Below are 24,586 nucleotides of genomic sequence, written 5' to 3'. Positions count from 1 at the left end.
ACTTCTGTAACAACTGAGTGCTGTATAGACATTGACAGTTAAAAGTACATCAGAGGAAGTGTGTGTTCATCGTTATACAAAACAGAACTCATCAAGTGGCTGGGAGGTCAGAACGAGGCTTGGCTAAGGAAGAGCCCAGTAGCGGAGCTCAGAGAGAGGCTTGTCTAAGGAAGAGCCCATTAGTAGAGCTCAGAATGAGGCTTGTCTAAGCACGAGACCAGTAGTGGAGCTCAGAGAGAGGCTTGGTTTACGGAAACAGAAGGGGGGTGTCGCTCTTAGGAAGGACACACAACACGTGGTCTTGTTTACATTTGGAAATAGCCGGTATAGTGTGGGCGCTGGAGAAGTGCTGGAAGTGTTGTGTTGTCGGTGATTTGTTGTTTCTTTGGTTAGCACAGTCACAGTGTGGTTTGCGGTGTCACAGGAAAGGAAAGCTTGCTGCAAAGTCTCTGCTGTTGTCACCGATTTCACCATCCACGATGGGATCTGCAGAGGATCTGTTTGAAGACATCGTCATGAGTGAGGAGAGGTGAGCGAATATGAAGGGGATTGTTCATTGTTATCTGCTCTGTCAGTCACAAGTGTGACTTCCAACCCATTCACACTGCTGTGTGTTATTATCACACATACATGTTCCCCACTTTCACCCCCTTCCTGCCGCCCAGGCCTATTTTCATCTTTCAGCGCTGTCGCACTTTGAATAACAATTACGCGGTCATGCAACACTGTACCCATAGGAAATTTTTATCATTGTTTTTGCGACAGATATAGCTTTCTTTTGGTGACATTTAATCCTCACTGTGTTTTCATTTTTTGCTAAACAAAAAATCACTTTTGAAAGATTACATATTTTTTTCTTAGTTTCTGCGCTGATGAGGCGGCACTGACGGGCACCAATAAGGCAGCATGGATAAACTGCACTGACTGCCTGCACTGATCACCAGGACACTGATTATCAGTGTAGATGTCCCCTTTCACACTGGCCAGGTACCAGCTCTCCTCTCCTCTTGTGCTGTCAGTGTGAGGGGAGGACTGCTGATAACAAGCAAATCCTGTTTACACTGTGATTTGACAGCTGGTCACATGGTAAAGAGCCGCTGTGATTGGCTCTCTACCCCGATCTGCTGATCTACCCTAGAACGGCCACTCTTGTGTGGGCATGCAGTACGCCAATCATGGCCGCACCATGTTCCTAGGATATGGCGCAACCCCTTTCTTAGTAAAGAGCCGATGACACCGCTGTTTAACCATGTGATCGGCTGGTCAGTTTATCGTCTCTCCTTGCGCTTGACAGTGTGTGTGGCGAGGAGAGCCGATCAGTGGCATCTCCTCGCAGGGAAGACCAGGAAGGTAATCAGGGCACTGATTACAGTAAAGCCCCATCAGTGCCCATTAGTGATGCCAGTCAGTGCCCATCAGTGTGGCATATTAGTGTCTTCTCATCAGTGCCCATAAGTGCCACCTAAGCAATGCCCACCAGTTCAGCCTATCTGTGCCCATCAGTGCTGCCACATTGTCGCACATCAGTGAAGGAGAAAAATTACTTATTTACAAAATTTACTGACAGAAACTAAGAAAAACTTCTTATTTTTTTTAAAGAAATTTCAGTCCTTATTTTTGCTAAAAGAAAAACAAAAAACAGGAGTGATCAAATACCACCAAAAAAGCTGTTTGTGTGAAGAAAAAGATGGAAAACCACAAAAAAAAAAAAAAGTTTTAAAAACTTGTAATTGCTTACAATGCTACATAGACCATTTCTGTACCCCTAATGAGCCCATGATCCAATCCAGTACACCACTAGCATTACTGTTAGCCAAAGTAGAATTGGAATTTGACCTATAATGTTAGATTTGAACCAGGTGAACTCTGGTCCTCTCACACAATGTCCGACGTTTTTCCAGCCTCATCAACAGCAACATCAGGAGCATTTCCTTACATATGATCATTATGGGATCTATAGTAAAAAGCACCGAAATTGAGGTAGATACAAGTACACTGCTACACTCTCAGCTGCTGCTACTCACTCGTCTCACAGAATGGCTGAAATAGTTAAAGTGGTGTTCCACCCCCAAAAAAAAAAAAAAAAAAAAAAAAAAAATTAAAAGCCAGCAGCTACACATACTGCAGCTACTGGCTTTTAATAATAGGACACTTACCTGTCCTGGAGTCCAGCAATGTTGGCATCACAGCTGATGTTGCCATCAGCTGTCGGGTGCTGCTGCTGCCATTGTGGGTAAGGGTACCCAGCAGTGTAGCCTTACGGCTTCATGCCGGAAACCATATTGAACATGCGCGAGGCCCCGCTCCTCTCTCCTACTGGCCCGGGAACAGGGAAAGGAGGGAGCAGCCCAGACTCCCGGAAGTGGGAACAGGTATCCTGTACACCCCCCCCCCCCCCCCCCCCCCCGAAAGATGCCAATTGTGGCACTGGAGGGGGTGAGGAGACAAATGAGCGGAAGTTCCACTTTTGGGTGGAACTCCACTTTAACTAATACAGTTTTTTTGTCCTTTGGGAGGGTCTTATGATGTCATCTAAAATAAACACTCCTAGACGCGTATGCTGCTAAACGCAAAAAAAACACGGCATGCAAACGCAGCTAAACAGGCGTTTTTAAATGCTGGTTTCAAGCTGTCAAAAAAATCACTCAGAAGAGGTTGCCTCAGCGTCCCGTGTACACAAGGCCCTAGATGTTTTGGGGAATTGATATTTGTCCCCTGTCATTTAATGAAATCACCTACATTATAAAATTAAAAAATTGTGCATTTATGAAATATTTGCTTTGAAGCCTGCAGAGTATTGCAACAAGATCAGTGCATTGCTGCTGCAGTGCACAGGCTCCTGCATTGTTTACAGATAGCAATAGGCCGGGGTGAAGACTCGCACAGCCACCCTAAATTCAAAAAGTACTAAGTCTTTAATGGTCATCAGTACATTTCACCTTGACCTTTTACTCCTGGAAACGCAAAAGACATGTGGGGAAATCGCCTCTTAGTAATTTGTCACTGAATTATTGGAATATTTCCTCTTTCTCATTTTGGTGACATGTAACATTTCTTGATTTGCCACCACTTTCTTTCTCAGTGATATTGGTCACCAAATAGAGAAGGGGAATCCTCCTAGAAGGGGAACAGCAATAAAAACTTTCAGCACCTGCTCAGCAGTGACTCTCTCTGCTGATCAGGCAGATGACAGGTCCGTGTCCACTCCACTGATGCAGAGTAGACACAGCCCGCTCTCCTCTGTGGACGGTCCGATGTAAACAAATTTCCTGTCTGTTTACAGCCAACTGTCATCTGATCCACCTGATGGATGGGGAACAGATCCCCTATCTGTCAGTTTTTTTGGTGGATAGGATCGGATCAGATGTCACTCTGTTGACATCCATCTCTCTATAGAGGACAATGAATGGTCTGATCGGGTCCACCTAAAAAAAACTGATTTAATTACTATGGGTCACAGCTCCTAGCTTCTATAAGTCTGTTCCATATGCGACCTCACTGCCAGGGACAGACCTATTGCCTGCCGACAGTGCAAATGCAGAGAGAGCTTGCCGACCAGCACACTGCTGAGTGTTGTGTTAATGGCTATTTAACTTGATTGTGGATTCATCTAATAGAGGGCATGGAGACTGTAGTGCTGACTATACACATGCCGGCTTTCCAGCTATTTCATCAGCTTTTGACTACAAAAACAATTCAACAGATCAAAGCAACTTACTATTTTTGCAAGTAAAAGCTGATTGCAGCGCTTGAAAATTGGCTTGTTATATTCAGAATTAGAAGGGGATTACTGTAAATAGTTCAGATATTAATTGGGACATTTTAAACAGGTACCTGTCATTGTTTTTCTAGCTTTAAAGATAAAAGTTCTGGCTACAGGTGTCGCCTGCTGTTAGAGTAAATATTCCGCTACCACGGCCTTTCCCCAGCGTCACAATTATATAAAAGGTATATGGTCTACGTCAGGGATCTGCAATTAGCGGACCTCCAGCTATTGCAAAACTACAAGTCCCATCATGCCTCTGCCTCTGGGTGTCATGCTTGTGGCTGTCAGTCTTGCTAGGCCTCATGGGACTTGTAGTTCTGCAACAGCTGGAGGTCCGCTAAAGACATATCTCTGGTGTACACGGTCACATGCTGTGAAACTGGATGCTTACTGTAGTTCAGGCAGCAAACACCAGTGGGTATTGCATAAAGCAGGAATGCTCAACCAGTGGCCCTCAAAGCCCCCTGATGTGGCCTGCGACCTCAAACCAGAGAAGCACATGCCCATGCTCTGGGATGGCGGTTCGGTAAGCCCGGATTGCAAACAAAGGGGTGTCAACATGTCATCTCAGAGCATCAGCGTGCATGGAGCTGACACTTCACCCAGATTTTTTATAACAGCCTGGAGAGCGATTCCAGCAGAAACTGGAAGAGGAAAAGGTCCGTGTATTAAAGCTACATACACTGCACTTTTGAAACGGGCATATTGGCACCTATAAAAAAAGGAGGGTTATGAGGCTGCTTTCACACTGCTGAGCAGGTGCAGCGCACCTGCGGCTGTTCTATCCTGCGGGTTTGGTGTGCTATCTAAAAGTGCAAATGTAATAGAAGTCTGCGGCTAGTTTACATTGGTGGTTTGGGGGGGGGGGGGGAGGGGATTAACCCCCATAGTTCATTGTGGCCTGTGTTCTGTCAGGTGACTCGTCAGAATGTGTAACGGAAGTGATGGTTCGTTGGCGTTATCTTGCTACACCCCGCACTTATCCATAGTAAGGATACAGTGAGAAGGGGGCAAGTGGACATCTTGTTACACCCACCGGAGTTTTGCATTTTACACTTCTTTATAACGGTAAATAGATAAATCATGTGCTGCGCTATCCCCTTAATGATCTGCTGAAGCTGCAGCAAAAACCTAAAAAACTAAATAGTTACCTAAAGTGATGTGCCTATAAAATCAAATCCAAGGATGGAATGATAATATATAAGCGACTAATGTCGTCATACAGCTTACAACATCATATAGTGTGAATACACACACATTTCATAAAATATAAACATTGATACAAAAGTGATCCACAAAGTGCATATAAGTCCGTGATACTCGCTCTGACTACCTAGGATCAGTTTTCAGTGTCCTTAATACACAGATAATAAATGTGACTTGATAGGTGACTGTGAATATAGCGATCCGCAGCAGTGATTACACTCAGGTGCTCCCCACCCCAAGGTAATAGCCGCTCACCTCAGAGCGTGTGACCTCACAATTAAGTTTGGTCAGTACACGCTTTTGAATCATCAAAACGGATTCCAGGTCAGGTTGCAAGGTCCTAGTACTATTTTGACATATTTATAACAGTAAACTGAGGTTATATAGTGAAATGCAGTACTTAGAACTCCGTATGAATGTTTAGATGTTGAATTTTAAAAGCAGTGAACTTCTGTCAGATTAACAAACCTCAGAGATCAGAAGACTTGTTGCTGCTTTTAAAATTCAACATCTAAACACTAAGACAGAGTTCTATGTACTGTATTTCACTATTTAACCTCAGTTTACTGTTAAAAATAAGTGTAAAATGCAAAACTACGGTGGGTGTAACAAGATGACGCTGACGAAACGTCGCTTCCGTTACGAGATCTGATGAGTCGCCTAATCTGATGGAACTCGGGCTAACGGTTACCAAATCACTTAAGTGGCCCTCGCTCTTCTAAAGGTGAGCACCCCTGGTATAAAGTTTTTGGTTGATTTAAGGCTTCTTTCACACGGACGGACCGTTCAGGTCTGCCTGTCAGTTTTTTTTTTAGGCGGACCTGAACGGACGCTCCATAGACCTCTCCGCTGTCCGCTGACATCCGACCCACTCCGATGCGAATAAGTGTGACGTAGGAAAACCCTATTCTTCCATCCGTCATCGGATGAAAATGATCTCTACGGTCCGTCTTCATCCGATTTCCCCATAGAGGAGAGTGGCACTCTGACAGGTCGGTCCCTGGACAGTGTGCAGAGACCAACCTGCCATCTGCCTGCTCAGTATGGACCGATGCAGCGATCTCCTGCTGAGCAAAGTGGAGCCCGTACACAGACACGTCCATGTGAAAGGGTCCTAACACTTAGGGCCCCATTAAAGTGGTAAGTTTTTTTGTTTGTTTTTGCAACCTGCAAGGTAAAGCCATAATGTGCTAGTATGCAAAGTTATGTGAAACGTACCTTAGAATAAAGCCTTCCAGCGGCGTGCTGACAAGGCTTCCATCTTTACCCGGTCTTCCTACCGAGTTTCTGGACTTCGGCTGTGTGAGTGGCTGGAGCCACGATGATGTCACTCCTTGTTTACAGCACAGAACTCTGAAGGAATGACCCAGATATTTACAGTACCTCTAGGTAAGCCTTATTAGGCCCCTTTCACACGGGACAGATCTGTAATGATCCGCCACGTGATGATCCGCTTGCCCAGCGGGGATCGCTCCGTTTGTCCCCGCTGAACCGTTTGTGCAGGGACCGCCCTGTCAGCTCTCCGCTCTCCTCTATGGGGGATCGGATGAACATGGACCGTCTGTCCGCGTTCATCCAATCCACTCTTCACACGGATTGAAAAATAGGATTTTCCTCCGTCTGCAGAATCTGACAATAGCGGAGACGGACGATATCGGGTGTCCCATAGGAATGCATGTATGTCCGTATTTCATCCGCAAACAGATGGATGAAATATGGACATACGTTCCGCATGTGTGAAAGGGGCCTTGTAGGTAAAAATTATGCATGGGAATTTACTCCCACTTTAAAAAGTGGAGCTATGCTCCTTACAAAAGACATACTGCTGCTTGTAGAAGAAGCATCACTTTATTTTACAGTACTCCATTCTCGATGCGACAAAGCACAATATATGTAGTACTTTGTCCCATCATCTAGGTGTCCCATAACACTACGGTAGCTGTAATAACCCACACAGCTTCCCAATACCACAGCTAGGAAGGAGAGGGATGCTAGTGAGCTTCTTTTTCCGGTTCCCAGCACAAGGAATGCAGCGCTGACACATCTCATCTCCCTTCTTTAAATTTAACTAAAGGCAAGATTTTATTTTTATTTTTATTATACGTTTGTATAGAGTGGTGAGGGGTTAGCACCACTGTCAGGTTTTTATTGCTGTCTGTGACCATGTTAGGGAGAGTTTCTCTCTCTAACTATCCTGATCACCACTGTCAACGAAAATGAAAGTGAGAGTTTGCCACCAGAACAGGAATAGAGGGGAAAGCTTCCATTGGGGACACTTGTTTCATTGACATCATTCTAAGGGGAGATATCCCTTGCTTTGGAAACTATCCTCTTACTTCCTGTTAACGCGACCGGAAGTGAAAGAATGGAAGTCTCCCTAATGAGACACAGATGGTGAAAAAAACTGCCAGCAGCGATAACCCTCCCCAATGGTCCTATTACCATGGTGGCCATTTACCTCTTGTATCTCTTGGCCCGACCTCTTAGATTGTAAGCTCTCTGATTCCTACTGTATTAAATTGTATTGTAACTGTACTGTCTGTCCTTATGTTGTAAAGTGCTGGGCAAACTGTCAGCGTGATATAAATCCTAATTAATAATATTATTTAGGCACAGGGATGTTCTTTACAATTATGGGATTACACTTGGTTTGCTTTAGGATTCACAAGGCAAGATAAACTCCATTCATTCCAATGAATGCAAAAAAGTGTTTGGGGTAGGGAGGGGAGAGAGTGCTCCACTGCCGCTTGCATTTTTGGCACAGAGAATGCAGAGAGCATTGTGGATTTAAATACAGTGGAACCTTGGTTTACGAGTAACGCAGTTAACAAGAGTTTTGAAGGATGAGCAACTTATTATTATTATTATTATTATTTTTTTTTTAATTCTGACTCGGTTTACGAGTGTTGTCTTGAAAACGAGCAGAATTCGAGCTAATGTGGTGTGCAGTACCGCATTTGGCCAAAGGTGCGGGGGCGCGGGAGACACTCAGTACGGTTCGGAAATACTCCGTTCCCAAGTGTTTCCGAGTTCAGCCAAGCTGTCCCCGAGGCTTTCCGATCGATGGATCGACTTGGGTACAATCAGCCTGCCCATAGATGGATTGAATCTCGGGGGGTTCCTGCTGAACCAGCTGGAACCGATCAATCTATAGCCAGCTCCCTACACCAACCCATGGTTGCAGGAAAGAAAGTCGCACAATCTATGGGCTGCTTTAGCACTCTGTGGTCCACCACCGGAGGAGAAATTGGTATTGCCTTGGTAGGGGAGTTGGGCTGATAAGTGTGTGTCTGTTCCTGCCTGAGCGCAGTTTTCCCCATCACAGGGACAGGTATACTTTAGGAGTGATACAAATGTATGTGCTCACACGTGGCATCCATATATGAGCTTTGACACCTTTTTGTTGTAGTGACAGTAGATCTTCTGCCTCTATACCCGACAGTCAAGATTAGATGACTGTGCATTATCATCATCACGAGAGCAGTGACCAGGGTGGGCAGCTCTGAAAGTTAATAAGAAACCAATTAATCCTTGCAGCTTTGTATTCACCCGCTATCTGTTCACTTCATCATCTGTCATGCTCATGTGCGGAGCTGGGTATAGTAACATCCTGTATGAAAGCGTGACTGCACTCGTGTACTGCTCTCCATACAGGTCATTACAAAGCCGTTATAAAACCGCGGTGCTCCTGCCTTTTGCCATAAATTCTTTAAGCATTATGTTTGTTTCTGTCACACTTAACGTCGATGTGATCATCATGACGCAGCCAGGTTAGGTATCCACTGTAATAGTTACACAGGGTAAAAAGTCCATCGAGTTCACCTCAACCAGTAGAAAAAAAAATGAATGAATGAATAAATAGTAACACCCCCCCCCCACATATACAGAACCGTAAACCGAGACTGGATTCAGAAGAATGCAAAAGCATAGTCCAAATTCCTCCAACAAAGTGTGTGCGTGTGTATATATATGTGTGTATATGTATATGTATATATATATATATATATATATATATATATATATATATATATATATATATATATATATATATATATATATATATATATATATATATATATATATATATATATATATAATTACACATACAAGTACACAATGGGGTTTCTTTACTAAAGCTGGAAAATGCTAAATCAGGCTCACTTCTGCATAGAAACCAATGAGCTTCCAGGTTTTATTACCAAAGCTTAAAGTGGTTGTAAACCCTTACAACACACTTTGACCTACAGGTAAGCCTAGATTAAGGCTTACCTGTAGGTCCAAGAAATATCTCCTAAACCTATACGGTTTAGGAGATATTTGCCGAAAGACAGGCACCGCTGTCTATGGTGCATGCACGGCACCGCATGCGCGGCACCATCGACGACGAAGATGCAGCGTGTGTCGGCTCCCGTGCGCATGCGCGGGAGTGACATCATCGTGGCTTCGCGGAATAACAGCGGCGGAGCAGGAGACCCACCGAGAAGATGGATGCGCCGGACTACAGGGGACAGCGGTGACATCGCTGGCTCCTGTGTCAGGTAAGTGACACATAATGGACTACTCTGCGATGCATAGTAGTCCATTATGCTTTACCTTTGCAGGGAATGAAAGAGGAAGTAAACTCATCAGGGTTCCTTACTTCCTCTTTAATTAACAAGCTGAAGTTAGAAGCTCATCGCTGGATCCAGGGGACAAGGTAAGTAACTCTCCCTCTATCCAGCGATGCGATCCCGAGTCTGGCTCTGGGTTACCACTCGTGGTACTGAAATCCCAGCCCGAGCCAGACTCGGGATCACCGCCAGGGAGGTTAATTGAACAAGCTGAGGTTAGAAGCTCATTGGTTTCTATGCAGAAGTGAGTCTAATTTTGCACTTTCCAGATTTAGTAAATAAACCCCATTCTCTATCTATCTATCTGCACGATTCTAGCCAAAATGAGAATCACAATTTTTTTTTTTTTTTTGCTTAGAATATAAAGATCACGATTCTCACAACATTAAATCACTTTCAAATTATACCAAAAAATGGGCTAACTTTTCTGGTTAAGTTCCCCCCCCCCCAAATTTTATTTGAAAGACTGCTGCGCAAATACAGTGTGACATAAAATATTACAACAGCCACCATTTTATTCTCTAGGGTGTCTACTAGAAAAAAATATATATAATGTTTGGGGGTTCTAAGTAATTTTCTAGCAAAAAAAATATATATATATATATATATATATATATATATATATATATATATTTTAACTTGAAATGTCAGAAAAAGGTTTAGTGTTTAAAGCGGGAGTCCGCCGTTTTTTTTTTTTTTAAAAAGCCAGCAGCTACAAATACTAATACTAATAATTTTAAAATAATGACACTTACCCGCCCAGCGCGCCCGCGATGTCGGCTCCCGAAGCCGATCTCTCGGGTGCTGCCGCCGCCATCTTGGGTATGGGAATTAGGAAGTGGAGCCTTTCGGCTTCATTACCCGGTTCCCTACTGCGCATGCGCGAGCCGCGCTGCGCAATAAGGATGGACCCCACTGTCTCTGGGATCCGTGTGTTTCCCAGCAGGCAGCGGAGGACTTTTGGAAAGGGGCGTAGATTCTGCAGAATCTACGCCCCTTTCCGCAGATAGCTATGCCGGAAGTGGGTGCAGAATACCTGTACTGTACAGTTACCTCCACCCCCCTCCCCCCTGAAAGGTGCCAATTGTGGCGCCGGAGGGGGGGAGGGTTCCAATGAGCGGAAGGTCCACTTTAGGGTGGACCTCCGCTTTAAGTGATGAAACTTTTTGCACTTGAACACAAAGGGGGTTATTTACTAAAAGGCAAATCCACTTTGCACTACGAGTGCACTTGGAAGTGCAGTCGCTGTAAATCTAAGGGGTAGATCTGAAATGAGGGGAAGCTCTGCTGATTTTATCATCCAATCATGTGCAAGCTAAGATGCTGTTTTTTTTTTAAATTTTCCTTGCATGTCCCCCTCGGATCTACAGCGACTTTACATCCAAGTGCACTTTCAGTGCAAAGTGGAATTGCCTTACGTAAATAACCCCCAAAGTCTATTTCATTGACCAATTGTTACAATGTTTATACTTAAGTTCAACTGATAAAGAATGTTTTGATTCCTGGCAGACTGCCCAGTTTTTCTCTACCTTTCTTTTGATGGCTTCAGAAGAGCAGAGAATTCTTTGCATAGAAAGAATTGTGAAACACTTTAGTCATGATTGCAATAACGATTCTTGACGATTAATTGTACAGATATATATATATATATATATATATATATATATATATATATATATATATATATATATATATGTATATGTATGTATTTTTTTTTTATATATATACATTGTATAATATAAGTACCTATAATAAAAAAAAAAAAATAAAAAAAATCTTTCCCAAATCCTATAAGGCTTAGTTTACACCAATGCAGGTGTGACGGTGCTCACCATGTTTGTGCATTTACGTTTATCGCATTTAGGGCACACTCATTCATTCCAGCGGACTACCCCATATGCAACAATTGCACAAGAGAAGTGTGGGGACTTAGGCTTTTAACCACATTGTTCTACAATGCATGGCACTGTTACTGTGCATTGTGGTGCAGTTAATGGCATGTGTGCATTGGCTGGTGAGTTTTGGGTGCCATTAACCACTTCAGCCCCGGAAGGATTTGCCCACTTCCTGACCAGGACATTTTTTGTGATTCGGCACTGCATCGCTTTAACTGACAATTGCATGGTCGTGTGACACTATACCCAAATGAAATTGATGTACTTTTTTTTTTTTTTTTTTTTTCCCCCACAAATAGAGCTTTCTTTTGGTGGTATTTGATCACCTCTGCGGTTTTTATTTTTTTGCGCTATAAACAAAAGAAGAGTGACAGTTTTGAAAAAAAAACAAAACAAAGGGAAGATGGATATCGGCGATAAAAAAAGCAAATAAAACATATAAAATGTGAAATAGCAGCCAGCACAGTTCGTTGATCACCAAACAAGATAAAATATAGTCCAAAATGCAGCGCTTATTCAACCAGAAAGAGTTCATTCATTGAAGATGTAGAAAATATGAAGAGCCCTTCACCGCGTCTAGTGTGTAAGGAAAAAGAGTGATTAACCACTTCGCGCCCAAGGTACGTCGTGTGACGGCCTCGAATTTCCGGGGGTATATCTGAATGATGCCTGAGGCTACAGACATCATTCAGATATCGGCATTTTCAGCCGGCGATTCCCTGCACCATAAGAATGATCATAAAAGCTGTTCCGCCACTTGATCGTTTTTACGGGCAGCGGGAGGGGATGCCACCCTCCGGTGCTTCTACCGACTCACCGCTTCCATCGATGAGTCGGACACAGGATCTGCCGGCCCCTGGATGTTCATCATAGAGATTTCCAGCGGACCAGATGGTCGCCAGAGTCTCTATGATCGTTCGGAAGGCCGGGCGCGATGTTATGACGTCACGCCTGGCCTCTGCATTCAAATAACGGCGCCGCCTCAGCTGGGAAGCCAGGATCGTTTTTTTTTTATTTCTTTTTTTGTTTTTTGTTTTATTTTAGGCTTCCCAGCCTAGAGGTGAGATGCGGGGTCTTATTGACCCCATATCTCACTGTAAATAGGTCCGATCGTGCCATATTCCTATTACAAGGGATGTTTACATTCCTTGTAATAAGAATAAAAGTAATCAAATTTTTTTTTAAAGTGTCAAACTAAAAAAATAAAAGTAAAATTAACAATAAAAAACAAAAAAAAAAATAATAATAATTTAAAGCGCCCCTGTCCCCGTGAGCTCATACACAGAAGCAAATGCATACGTAAGTCCCGCCCACATATGAAAATGGTGTTCAAAGCACACATGTGAGGTATCGCCGCGAACGTTAGAGCGAGAGCAATAATTCTAGCCCTAGACCTCCTCTGTAACTCAAAACATGTAACCAGTAAAAGAATTGAAAGCGTCGACTATGGGGATTTTTAAATACCAAAGTTTGGTGCCATTCCACAAGCGTGACATGTTGGGTATCTATTTACTCAGCGTATTTGCACAGCAATTTTCCTAACACGTTTTTTTCAGGAAAAAAAAAAACAGTAAAGTTAGCCCAATTTTTTTGCATAATGTGAAATCTTTCACATTATGCAAAAAATTGGGCTAACTTTACTGTTTTTTTTTTTTTTTAAAGCATGAAACTGTTTTTTTTTTTTTCTGAAAAAAATGTGTTAGGAAAATTGCTGTGCAAATACCGTGTGAGATAAAAAGTTGCAACGACCGCCATTGTATTCTCTAGGGTCTTTGCTAAAAAAAAAAAAAAACATATATAATGCTTGGGGGTTCTATGTAATTTTCTAGCAAAAAAATTATAAAATTTTCATGTAGGAGAGAAATGTCAGAATTGGCCTGGATGCGAAGTGGTTAAACACCCAAATGTGTCGAATGTGCTTACCAGACAATGATTTAAGATGAGCATCAAATCGCTAATCTCACTCCAACAAGTAAAATGAAGCCTCTAGGATCAGTCTATCCAACGGGAGATCATCACCATTCATATAGTTGTTTCCCAAGTCCGGGCAGAAGTCATAGGATATAAAAACCTCAGCATTTCAGCAATCCCCAAGACGGAAAAGGCAAGGCGGCAAACAATAGTGAAGCCCGTAAGGCAAAATGAAGCAACTTTATTTGTAGTTCACTTACAGTTTTATGCAGTAAAAAAGACCATCATGATAAGTATAAAATCCGCGTTCACAGTGTGCTTGCATCAGCCAGCCTGACATGTTTCATCCAACGGGGATATTATCATCATGCCTCTAATATAATTTGCTTACATACCAGGTATTGCAGTGCAGCACACATACAGCTCAGTACACCATACATACATGTCAGTAAGTACCTGAGAACTTGTGAATGTGTGAGGAGTAATGCCTCATGGGACTTGTAGTCCTGGGCAGGAATTGAAGGGGTTCTAAATTTTATTTTCAACCTCCTTCCATGCTTGGCACATGACAACAGTATGGCGGGCAGCCCGAGTCCCAGCACTGACTGTTCTGCTCTCCACTGCAGTGCTCTCCTTGTCTCTCAGCTTTGAGGAGCTGTCTAAAAAGAGATCATTGATATCTGCGGAAAAGGTGTAGGAATTCAGTGTTTGGATCCTGGAGACACATATTATAGGTGAGAGGCTGGGGCAAACCACTGATGCACTACGGATGGTGGAAGTTGTGTATGATCTGGATATACTGGATTCTATTTTTCTTCACACAAGCACTTTCATTTATGAAACTTTTTTTTCTGGTTGAAGCATCTTTTTACCACTTAAGCCCCGGACCATTTTGCTGGCTTAAAGCGGTAGTAAACCCACTATTTTTTTATTTTTTTTTTTTTAACACCTGCAAAGCAAAAGGCATAATGAGCTAGTATGCACCGCATACTAGCTCATTATGAAATACTTACCTTAGAACAAGGCCCCGACATCTGGCACGATCCACGCCGAGGGAGCTGACATGCTCCCTCGGCGTTTCTTCCGGGTATCGCAGCTCCGGTGCTGTGAGTGGCCGGAGCCGCGATATCGTCACTCCCACGCATGCGCGCGGGAGATTTCATTCCGGCCGGCCGGACACTGCCGGATTTTCAGGCCGAGAATCCCCTCGTGTGCATGCGCCGCTGCAGTCAGCGGCGCATACCGAGGGGAATATCTCCTAAACCGTAAAGGTTTAGGAGATATTTTTTTTACCTACAGGTAAGCCTTATTATAGGCTTTCCTGTAGGTAAAAGTAAAAAAAAAAAGAGTATACAACCACTTTAAGACCAGAGCACATTTTGTGATTCAGCACTGCGTCGCTTTAACTGACAATTGCGCGGTGGTGCGACGTGGCTCCCAAACAAAATTGACGTCCTTTTTTTCCCACAAATAGAGTTTTCTTTTGGTGGTATTTGATCACCCCTGCGGTTTTTATTTTTTGCGCTATAAACAAAAATAGAGCGACAATTTTGAAAAAATGCATTATTTTTAACTTTTTGCTATAATAAATATCCCCCAAAAATATCTAAAGAAACGTTTTTTTTTCCCTCAGTTTAGGCCGATACATATTCTTCTACATCAATCAAGCGATTATTGATTGGTTGGCGCAAAAGTTATAGCGTTTACAAAATAGGGGATAGTTTTATGGCATTTTTTTTTTTTTTTACTAGTAATGGCAGCAATAAGCGATTTTTATTGTGACTGCAACATTATGGCGGACACATTGGACATTTTTGACACATTTTTGGGACCATTGTCATTTATACAGCAATCCAGATTCCTGTGTAAATGACACTGGCAGTGTAGGAGTTAAGTGTGTCCTAGGGGCGTGTTTCTAACTGTGGGGGGCGTGGCTGTGATTTACAGATCACTGATCTCTGCTCCAATCACAGGAAAAAGAGATCAATGTCACTTGTTGCTAGGCAGAACGGGGAGATGCTGTTTACATTGGCATCTCCCCTTTCTCCCTCCCCGTGAGACGATCGTGGGTATCCCCGCGGTGATCGAGTCCGCGGGACCCTCGGTCGGACTCACAGGAGTCCTGTCCGGCACGTGCTCGCTGCTGTCGGCGCGCACGCGATGTCACGGCTGCAATTTTAAAGGGACGTACCTGCACGCCCATTTGCCTGTTCGTGCCATTCTGCCGACGTACATCATCGTGCACTGGTCGGGAAGCGGTTAATTTATTGCATTGACACTTTAAACACTGTAGCACCTTTATGGTGCGTGAAGATTATGTTACTGGACGTTTGTAGTACTGTCACTTTTGTATTTTTAACTTTATGATCAATTGAAAAATATTTAGATGCCATTGCTCGGTGAGTGCCACTTATACCTTTATGCAATTATCACTGTGTGGAAACACCTTTTCCTGTTGGCAGCTACTTGGCTTTATTTATATTAGTTATTTAGTTTGCGCATTACTTGTAATACTCCCAGTACATTGCTAAGTGAGGCCTAGTCATCACTATTCACCTCCACCATCATAGGAGTGAGCTCTCAAATGCTGAGCTCAGAGCTACTGGATCAGGGGAGAGAGAATTTGTGAGGGGGTTTGAATCAGAGAAAGAGCTCACTCCTGTGCTGGTGGAGGTGAGCAGTGATGAGTAGGCCTCACTTAGCAACATCCTGGGAGTATTCCAGTCAGGCTTCAGGAAGTATGTAAATGGCTTTTGCCTATAGCAAGATAATTGTTAAACTTTAGGCTGGGTTCACAGATATGTGTCTGCGGTTTGCATTCCGGAGTCCAGTGCATTTCCGTTCACCGGTTCAGGTGCGATTCCGGACCCAAAAATGCACAGGAACCTTTTCAAAACCGTACTGCAACTGCCCCAGTCATGTGTGAAGCGTCTCCATTGAAAGCCGGCCACTTTCACATGTTATGAGAATTGGATGCGGTTAAAAACGCATCAAATTTTCATATATGTGAACCCAGCCTAAGGCCTCGTACACACAATACGACAATCGGAAGGGAAAATTCGTAAGAGACAAGCTGTCTGCGGCTTTTCGGATCGTTAGTATGGTGCTTTCGACAGTCGATTTGACTTTTTCATCAGACAAAAGCTGGATGTGCAGGCTATAACATTTTTGTCGGATGTGAACTCAATGTCTGATTTTCAGATGGTCAGTACAGAAATCCGTCACACAAGTCGAACGTACAAACGTGCATGCTCGGAATCAACGAACGTCTGGGAAGTGTTCGGTCTTGTAAACTACCAATCATAATGGAGAATTAACATTCGTGACACGGCAAATTATGAAATCTCCAAATGCAGCGCACAATTCTCTTCTTCTTTAATGGGATAATAATGAAGCTGCTTTGCTGGTGATACTGATGGAGTTATGGCAAACTTATTTTAACTGGTTCCCGACCAGCGTGCGCCGATGTACGTCGGCAGAATGGCACGGCTGGGCAAATAGGTGTACAGGTACGTCCCTTTAAATTTGCTGCCATGCCATCACGTGCGCGCCGGCTGGGAGCTCCATAAGTGGGGTCGCGGGTCCCGCGGACTCAATCGCCGCAGGGATACCAGCAATCGTCTCACAGGGAGGAAGAACGGGGCGATGCTAATGTAAACAAGCATCTCCCCGTTCTGCCTAATGACAGTCACTGATCTCTGCGCTCTGTGATCGGGAGCAGAGATCAGTGACGTGTCACACGTAGCCATGCCACACAGTTAGAAACACGCCCCAGGACACACTTAACCCTTACCCTGCCCCCTAGTGGTTAACCCTTTCACTGCCAGTATCATTTACAAAAGAATCGGTGCATTTGAATAGCAGGGGGGAGGGATGAGCACCATCAGATTACATACAGTGAGAGTCTCCTGTTTACTTGGCGGCCTCTGTAATAGGAAGTCCCGTCTCCTGGGCCGCCATTGGACCACTGTTCTGTCTATCATAGGAGATTCTTACTGTATGTAATCTGCCAGCCTCGTCCCACGCCCCCCTGCCTGTCCCCTCTAGGCTGCAGATGGGCAACCATCAGGCTGCACTGATGGCAAGGTTGAGACTGCTGCTTTGATGGCAATGGTGAGGCTGCAGATGGGCCCTGACCCTTATTTTGCTTTAAAGTTTCTTATTTAAAATTTAGGTTTTTTTTTTTTTTTTTTCCTGAAACTTCCCTGTTATAATGAATGTGCATGTTATATGCCGATAAATACAGTAAATCAAGTCTAAAGCCGCGTACACACGGGCGGATTGTCTGCCCAACTAAGTTCGTCAGACAATCCGACAGACAGTCCGTTCAACTTTTGAATGAACGGACTTGACCACACACGATGAACAGACAGTCCGCTGAAAACGTGCGCGATGACGTGTACAGCACGTACGACGGGACTAGAAAAACGACGTCCTATACACTGCAATGCAACCTTCGGCCGTGTAAATCCTTTCTGAGCATGCGCCATACTTAGTCCGTCCAACTTGCCTACACACGAGCGGACTGTCCGCTGAAACCAAGTTTGGACGGACAAAATTACAGAAATTCCGAAAGACAAAGTCCGTCAGACTGTCCGCTGAAAAAGTCCGCTGAAGCCCACACACGAGCGGATTGTCCGCTGAAACATGGTTCAGCGGACTAAGTTGGGCAGACAATCCGCCCGTGTGTACGCGGCCTTAGGCTGCATTCACATTTATAGTTTTCCGTGAATGCACGCAAAATTACACTGTGCATGCAATGCTGGATTAAAGTGGAGCTCAATCCAAAAGGAGAAGCTTTTGTTTGTCTGGCTCCTCCTGTGCTACATTTGGCACCTTGTGGAGGAGTGGGGGGGGGGGGGGGGGAGGCGACGGCAAACGGGTACCTGGTCTTGGCAGGTATACGCTCCCACTTCCTGCGGAGTTTGCCATTGCGAACTCAGCTGGAAGTTCGGCCCTCACTGCAGCTGGTCCATTGAGAAAGTTCAGCGCGATTCACGCATGCACAGTAGGAAACTGTGGAGCCGCAAGGCCTCACTGCTGGTTTCCCTTACCCAAGATGGTGGTGCCAGCACCAGAGAGCAGTGGGATCTCTGGACAGGTAAGTACCCTAATAGTAAAAGTCAGCAGCTACTGTATTTTCAGTTTTTATTTTTTGCGATATAAACATAAAAAAGACTGACGATTTTGAAAAAGAAACAATATTTTTTACTTTCTGCTATAAAACACATCCAATAAAAAAAATTAAAAACTCACATTTCTTCATCAATTTTTGCCAATAAGTTTTCCTGCCATGTTGAACTGGATGGGTTTTTTTTTTTTTTTTTTTTTTTCAACCTGATTAACTATATATATGTTTTTGGTTAAAAAAAAAAAATATCTCAATGAGCATAGAGTGGTTCACACAAAAGTTAGTGTCTACAAACTATGGGATATATTTATGGAAATTTAATTTTTTTTTAAATCTTTTTACTAGTAATGGTGGTGATCAGTGATTTTTAGTGGGACTGCGACATTGCGGTGGACAAATCTGACACTTTTTGGGATCAGTGACACCAAAACAGTGATCAGTGCTAAAAAAAAATTGCACTGTACTAATGGCAGGGAACGTACATGTACGTGATTTCACACTGAAGGGCCGCCCTGCTGCAGTAAATGTACTTGGGGCAGTCTGGAAGCGGTTAAACTCTGTGGAGGCCTTTAGGCAGTCAAAACCTTGGGGCCCCTGGCAGGTTTCTGAAGGCTTCTCTTACATGAGATAATAGTGATAAAGTAGTGTGCACATGAAGTAGTGTGCACGTCACCCATTAGATGGGGATGACATCACTACTATACATTACATGTACGCCAAAATTGCACCAACATTTTTTTACAAACTGACCGCTGAAAGATGAGCTTTTAAGAGACAAACTATAATGTGAACCTGATGTGTATGTTCATCTACTTTAAGTTGTTATTGTGTACATTACAATACAGTATTTTTCTTTCGTTCATTGACAGACACAGCGCTCCATTATTCAGAAACATAGGGTTATATCGTCCCCTACAGGAGTAAGACATTAGGCAGAAAAAATACCTGGCTACGCCTATGGGCAGTCGTAGGTGATATATGCCCCACTGTCTGCTATAGGCATTCGTTTTTTTTTTTCTGCCTAGTCAGGAGTAAGGACCTAGTTCCCTGCTGGGATCTCTGGTCCTGGCAATTTTTTGTTTTTGCTTTTTAAACTACTTTTTTTTTTTTTTTTCTCATGGAATTTTTCCTGTGAGATCTACAATCAACTGCCGGACTGGGCGACGGGCTGGACACTAAGATCCAGTGGTATACCCAGTCTTGCCAGTGCAAACCGCAGCTATGCTCTAGGTTGGCTGCGACATAGCCCCACGAGTTAAACGTCTCACGAGGTAGCCTTCGGTGGTGAGGAGGATATGTCTGGGAGCGTTACTCCCTGGGGTGGTCGGTCCCTATGGGGTTCTCCTCCACACCTCCCCCTTTCCCCGGGTGAGGCCCAGACCTCGAGCCTAGGTGCTTCCTTTACACATTTCCCCCCCCCCCCCAGGGTTGTCACTATGGGGAGGTACACCTGCGCACACACTGTGGTGGCCCTCCACTAATTTAGGCCTACCGACCAGGCGTATGTGAGCGGCCCTAGTGTGGAGGTCGCCGCTTTCCATTGTGGGGATCCGCCCTCCTTCCTCAGCTGTGCCTGGTCTGGTCCCCCCGCAGGCCTCCAAAACTTTAGGCCACGGCTTTTGCGGCCTACCGACCAGGCGAAGGTGAGGCGGCCACAGAGCGGGTGGCGGAGACCGCCGGTTTCCGTTGCGAGCATTCGCCCTCCTTCCTCGGCTCTGCTTGGCCCGGTTCCCCCCCGCGGACCTGTGCACTTGTAAGGGGCGGTGGAAAATTTTAGTTGCAGCTTTTGCAGCTTCTAGGCCTTCTCCCAGAGGAATGGAGCCGTGGGGAATCTTGAGGGTGACCCCCTTTTGGGGCATTGTTTAAGTGGGCCCTCCGTAGGTGCCCCCTGTGCGGGGCCTTAGTGGATGCCACCTGTGAGGGGCATCTGCCAGTGCCCCCTATGAAGGGCCCAGTGGTGCCCCCTGTGCGGGGCACCTGTAGGCACCCCTTGTGAGGGCTCTCAGCCAGTGCCCCCTGTGCAGGATTTTCTGTAGGCGCCCCTTGTGCGAGGTCTCAGCCAGTTCCTACTGAGCGGGGTCTGAGGTAGTTCCCCTTTTAGGAGTCCAGTGGTGCCCCCTGTGCAGGGTATCTGTCTCGGCCAGTGCTCCTTTCCTGTGCGGGACCTCAGTTGACGTCCCTTGTGTGGGACCTTAGTGACGCCCCTGTGCGGTGCCTATGGCAGCGGAGGTCTCAGGAGGTGGACCCCTGAGTTATTTGTGTTTTCACAGGTGGCACATATAGGCTAGTACATGCCACTCTTCCCCAGCCTCATTGGTCTCGACTGATCCTATGTCTTGCTCTGCCATCATGGATGTGGCCCACCTTGTGGGGTTGGTGGCCACACTCCCTGTCCTGTCAGATAGTGAGGTTGTTCCTCCACAACTGCAGTGGTGCACAAGAAGGTGCTTGTTGTCACCCTTATTGCATCTGTAGAGGAAACTTTGAAGATGGAGGATGCAGATGTGGCTGCGGAGGCGCCGGTCCCCTTGACACCCATAAATTATCTCGCATGGCAAAAGCTGTCCCTTCTCCCCTCCTATTTTGGAATATTTGTTCGTAAAGACTGGGAGTGTCCAAAGCGACCCTTTGTGGTTCCAAAAATACTTCGCTTTGAGGTCCCCGTTTGAGGGGTCCCTCCTTTAAAAAAGTGGACTATTCCACCAATAGTGGATCCCCCCTTTCTCTAGGTTGTGCAAGGCGACCATGATTTTGGTAGAGGAATCTCCAGCTTTTAAGGATCCAGCTGACGTACCTGGAGGGGAGCTGATTCCCTCTGCTTTCACTGAGTTGGTGGGCCAGTTGGTCTGCGGGGCTGCAGTTTGTATGTGATGCCTCATGGATACAGTTCCCCTGGTTGCTAAGCTCTCTGTTTCTGCAGTGGTGCTCAGACATATATTGTGGCTTAAGTGTTGGTCTGCAGATTGTGCTTCTGACTGGGTTAACATTTTAAGGCAATTGTCTGTTTGGGTTTACCCTGGATGACATCATTATGAGTCTCACAGGAGAGAAGTGTACATCTCTTCCACAGTCTGAAATGGGGAAAAGGATCTCGCAGAAGATGCGGTCCCTCTTCTTGGCACACAATGGACCTGGTCTGGCGAGCCAAGAGCGGGGCTCCCTAGACCCACAGACCCGAAAAGGGTTTTTTCCTTTCAATAGGTGTCTGTTATCGGATTGTTGGTAGTTCTCCTTGGGGCTGTGCAAACCCTGTTGTTTCTGGGTGTGCTTGTCCCGGTTCCAGTGGGTACAGAAGGTCAGAATGGTGTCCATTTGCACGGTGGTGGCGTCCCTTCATCATGGGGACTTTCTGGCTTCTGTCAACATCACGGATGCTTATTTACGCGCTCCCATATGTGCCCGACACCAACACTTCCTCTGTTTTACTGTGAGAGAAGAGCATTATCAGCTTGCTGTGTTGACCTTTTGGTCTCGCCTCCGCTCCTCGCATATTCACAAAGGTGTTGGGCCCCAATTCTGGCATGGTTACATCAGTGGAGGATGTGGCCCTGAGCTGCCTGGACAACCTTCTTCTGTGAGCATAGCCCTCAACTACCCTGAGGGGTGACTTAGCTCGCTATACAGACCACAGATTCCAGTTGGCTTCTATACTACCTGAAGTCTGCTCCGGCTCCTTCCAGAAAATTGGATTATCTGGGCATGACTATGGTTTCATCTCTAGCCAGAGTCTTTCTTCCTCTGGACAAACTCCAGAAGTTGCATTCTGCTCTTCAACTACTGTTGTCTCATAGGTGGGGCTCCCTGCGGTCCTGCATGTGGGTGTTCGGCCTGATGGTATCCACCTTTTTTGAGGTGGTTCTATTTTAGCAGTTCCATATGAGCTCTCTTCAAGTGAAATCCTGGCGTAAAGTGCCCAAGGTCTCTGGGCTATCAGATTCGGCTGAGCCAGAAAACTGGAGGTCCCTGGTCTGGTGGCTTCGCTCTCCGGGATTTCGGCAGGGAACATTCTTTCTCCCCTTGTAATGGACAGTGGTCACCTCCAATGCCAGTCTGTCCGGGTGGGGAGGTGTCCTGGGACTGGGTTCTGCTCAGGGTCGTTGGACGCTGTAGGAATCCAGACTGACAATCAATATCCTGGGACTTTGAGTGATCAGACTATGTATGGATCATTGAGGTCGACTTCGGGGGCTCCTGGTATGGATCCAGTCGGACAGTGCCATGGCAGTGGCCTATGTCAATCACCAGGGCGGAACGAAGAGTGTGTTGGCAGCCCTGACAGTAGCCAGCATCCTCCGGTGGGCAGAACACCTTGTTCCGGCCCTCTCTGTCATTCTAGGAGTGGAAAACTGGCAGGCGGTTGCCTCAGTCGGCTAGTGTTGGTCCACGGGGTGGTCCCTTCACCAGGACATGTTTCATCGGATATGTTTCCGATGGGGCACTCCCGAGGTAGATCTTTTGGCATTTCGGCTTAACGGAACGATACTGAGGTTTCTGGCAAGGTCACGGGATCCTCTGGTGGACACTGCAGATGCTCTTTTGGCCCCGTGGGTATAGTCAAATCTACACCTCTTCTCCTCCTCTCAAGCTTCTGCCGCAGCTTTTGCGCAGGATCAAAGCCGAATGGATTCCGGTCATTCTAGTGGGCCCAGATGGCCATGTCTGTCTTGGTACGCCGACTTGGATGCTGATGTCCCTTGGCGACTGCCTCTCTGGAAGGTTCTACTGTCCCAAGGGCCGATATTCCATCCTGCTTCAGTCGCTGGTTTTAAAGGCCTGGCTGTTATGAGCCATGTTCTGAAGTTACGATGCTGCTGAAGGCTAGGAAGCCTTCCTCTAGGAAGGTTTACCACCGGACGTGGATAGCATACATATCCTGGTGTGAGGCGCTTGGCATTTACCCTCGTTCTTTCTCAGATTTCGACCTTCCTTCACGGGGGAGTTGAGCAGAACTTGGCATCAAGGGCCAGGTGTCGGCCTTGGAGGTTTTCTTGGGCTTCCTCTGGTCTTGCACCCCTTGGTGTGTACTCTTAATCAAGGGGTTCGATATCTGCCTCCTCTGGTACAGTCTCTTCTACCATCTTTGCCATGGGATCTGCTCTTGGTGCGTTCAGTTCTACAGGAGCCTCCCTTTGAAAATATTCGGGCAGTTCCTCTGCTTGCTCTGTCCTAGAAGGTGGCTTTTTTGGTTGCTATCACCTCTGCTTGTCGGAACTATAGGCGTTACCATGTCATACTTCCTACCTGGTGATCCACAAAGATGAAGTGGTTCTTTGCCCTTGTCCATGGTTCTCTCCTCTGATTCCTTTTGACTAAAGGACATTGTATTGCCTTCCCTGTGTCCCAGGTCAAAATATACTAAGGGTTTTACCTTACATGCACTGGATGTGTTTGGGCGATTTAGGTTTATTTGGCAGTCACAGGGTCTTTTCGGAGATCAGACTCACTGTTTGTTTGATCATGGAAGGGCCAAAAAAGGGTCTGTCTGCTTCTTCTGCGACCTTTCTCAATGGATCAGACAGACGATGATTCTGAACTATTCTATCAGGGGTTGGGTTCCTCCTTTCCCTGCTACGGTGGATTCTACTTGGCTGCTTACTGCTTCTTACTGCTTCTTGGGCCTTTCATCACCATACACAGCTCTCACTCCTCTAAGGAGTTGTGATGCTTGTGACACTGCTTGTTACTAAACTGAAGGCCTATAGAAGGGTGGGGGATGTATATCACCTAGGAATGCCCATAGGCATAGCCAACTCTTTTTTTTTTTTTTTTTATGCCTAGTGGTCCTACTCCTGTAGGGGTCGAAATAACCCTATGGTTCTGAATAATGGAGCACAGTGTCTGTCAATGAACTCAAAGAAATGGATTTTACGGTAAGTCAAAAATCCAATTTTTCTCTATAGAGCAGGGGTTGGCAACCTTTTGAGCATGGTGTGGCAAAAACTGTTTTCAAAGAAATTGAGAGTGCCTGCTACATAAACATAAATGTCAACTTCACATGTTCAATCACAAAAAAAGTATTTTTATAAAGTAAATGAAAACTACTTTGAATAAGAAATTAACATATGCA

General features: G+C 45.3%; 1 protein-coding gene across 1 annotated transcript in view; it reads left to right on the top strand.

The window, feature by feature from the left end:
- The first annotated feature begins 245 nt into the window (after window positions 1–245).
- LTO1 (LTO1 maturation factor of ABCE1) overlaps window positions 246–24,586 on the top strand; it is a 41,243-nt gene continuing 16,902 nt past the window's right edge. The window contains exon 1 of the mRNA XM_077462218.1: window positions 246–529. Coding sequence (XP_077318344.1) covers window positions 480–529 — 50 coding nt within the window. The 5' untranslated portion in view covers window positions 246–479. The remainder of the gene's footprint in view (window positions 530–24,586) is intronic.

This window comes from Lithobates pipiens, unplaced genomic scaffold, assembly GCF_037356315.1.
Source record: "Lithobates pipiens isolate NorthernLeopardFrog02 unplaced genomic scaffold, aLitPip1_a1.2 Scaffold_10, whole genome shotgun sequence".
Lineage (NCBI taxonomy): Eukaryota > Metazoa > Chordata > Amphibia > Anura > Ranidae > Lithobates > Lithobates pipiens.
The sequence above is the reverse complement of the archived record's forward strand: the minus strand, read 5'-3'. Positions and strand labels throughout refer to the sequence as shown.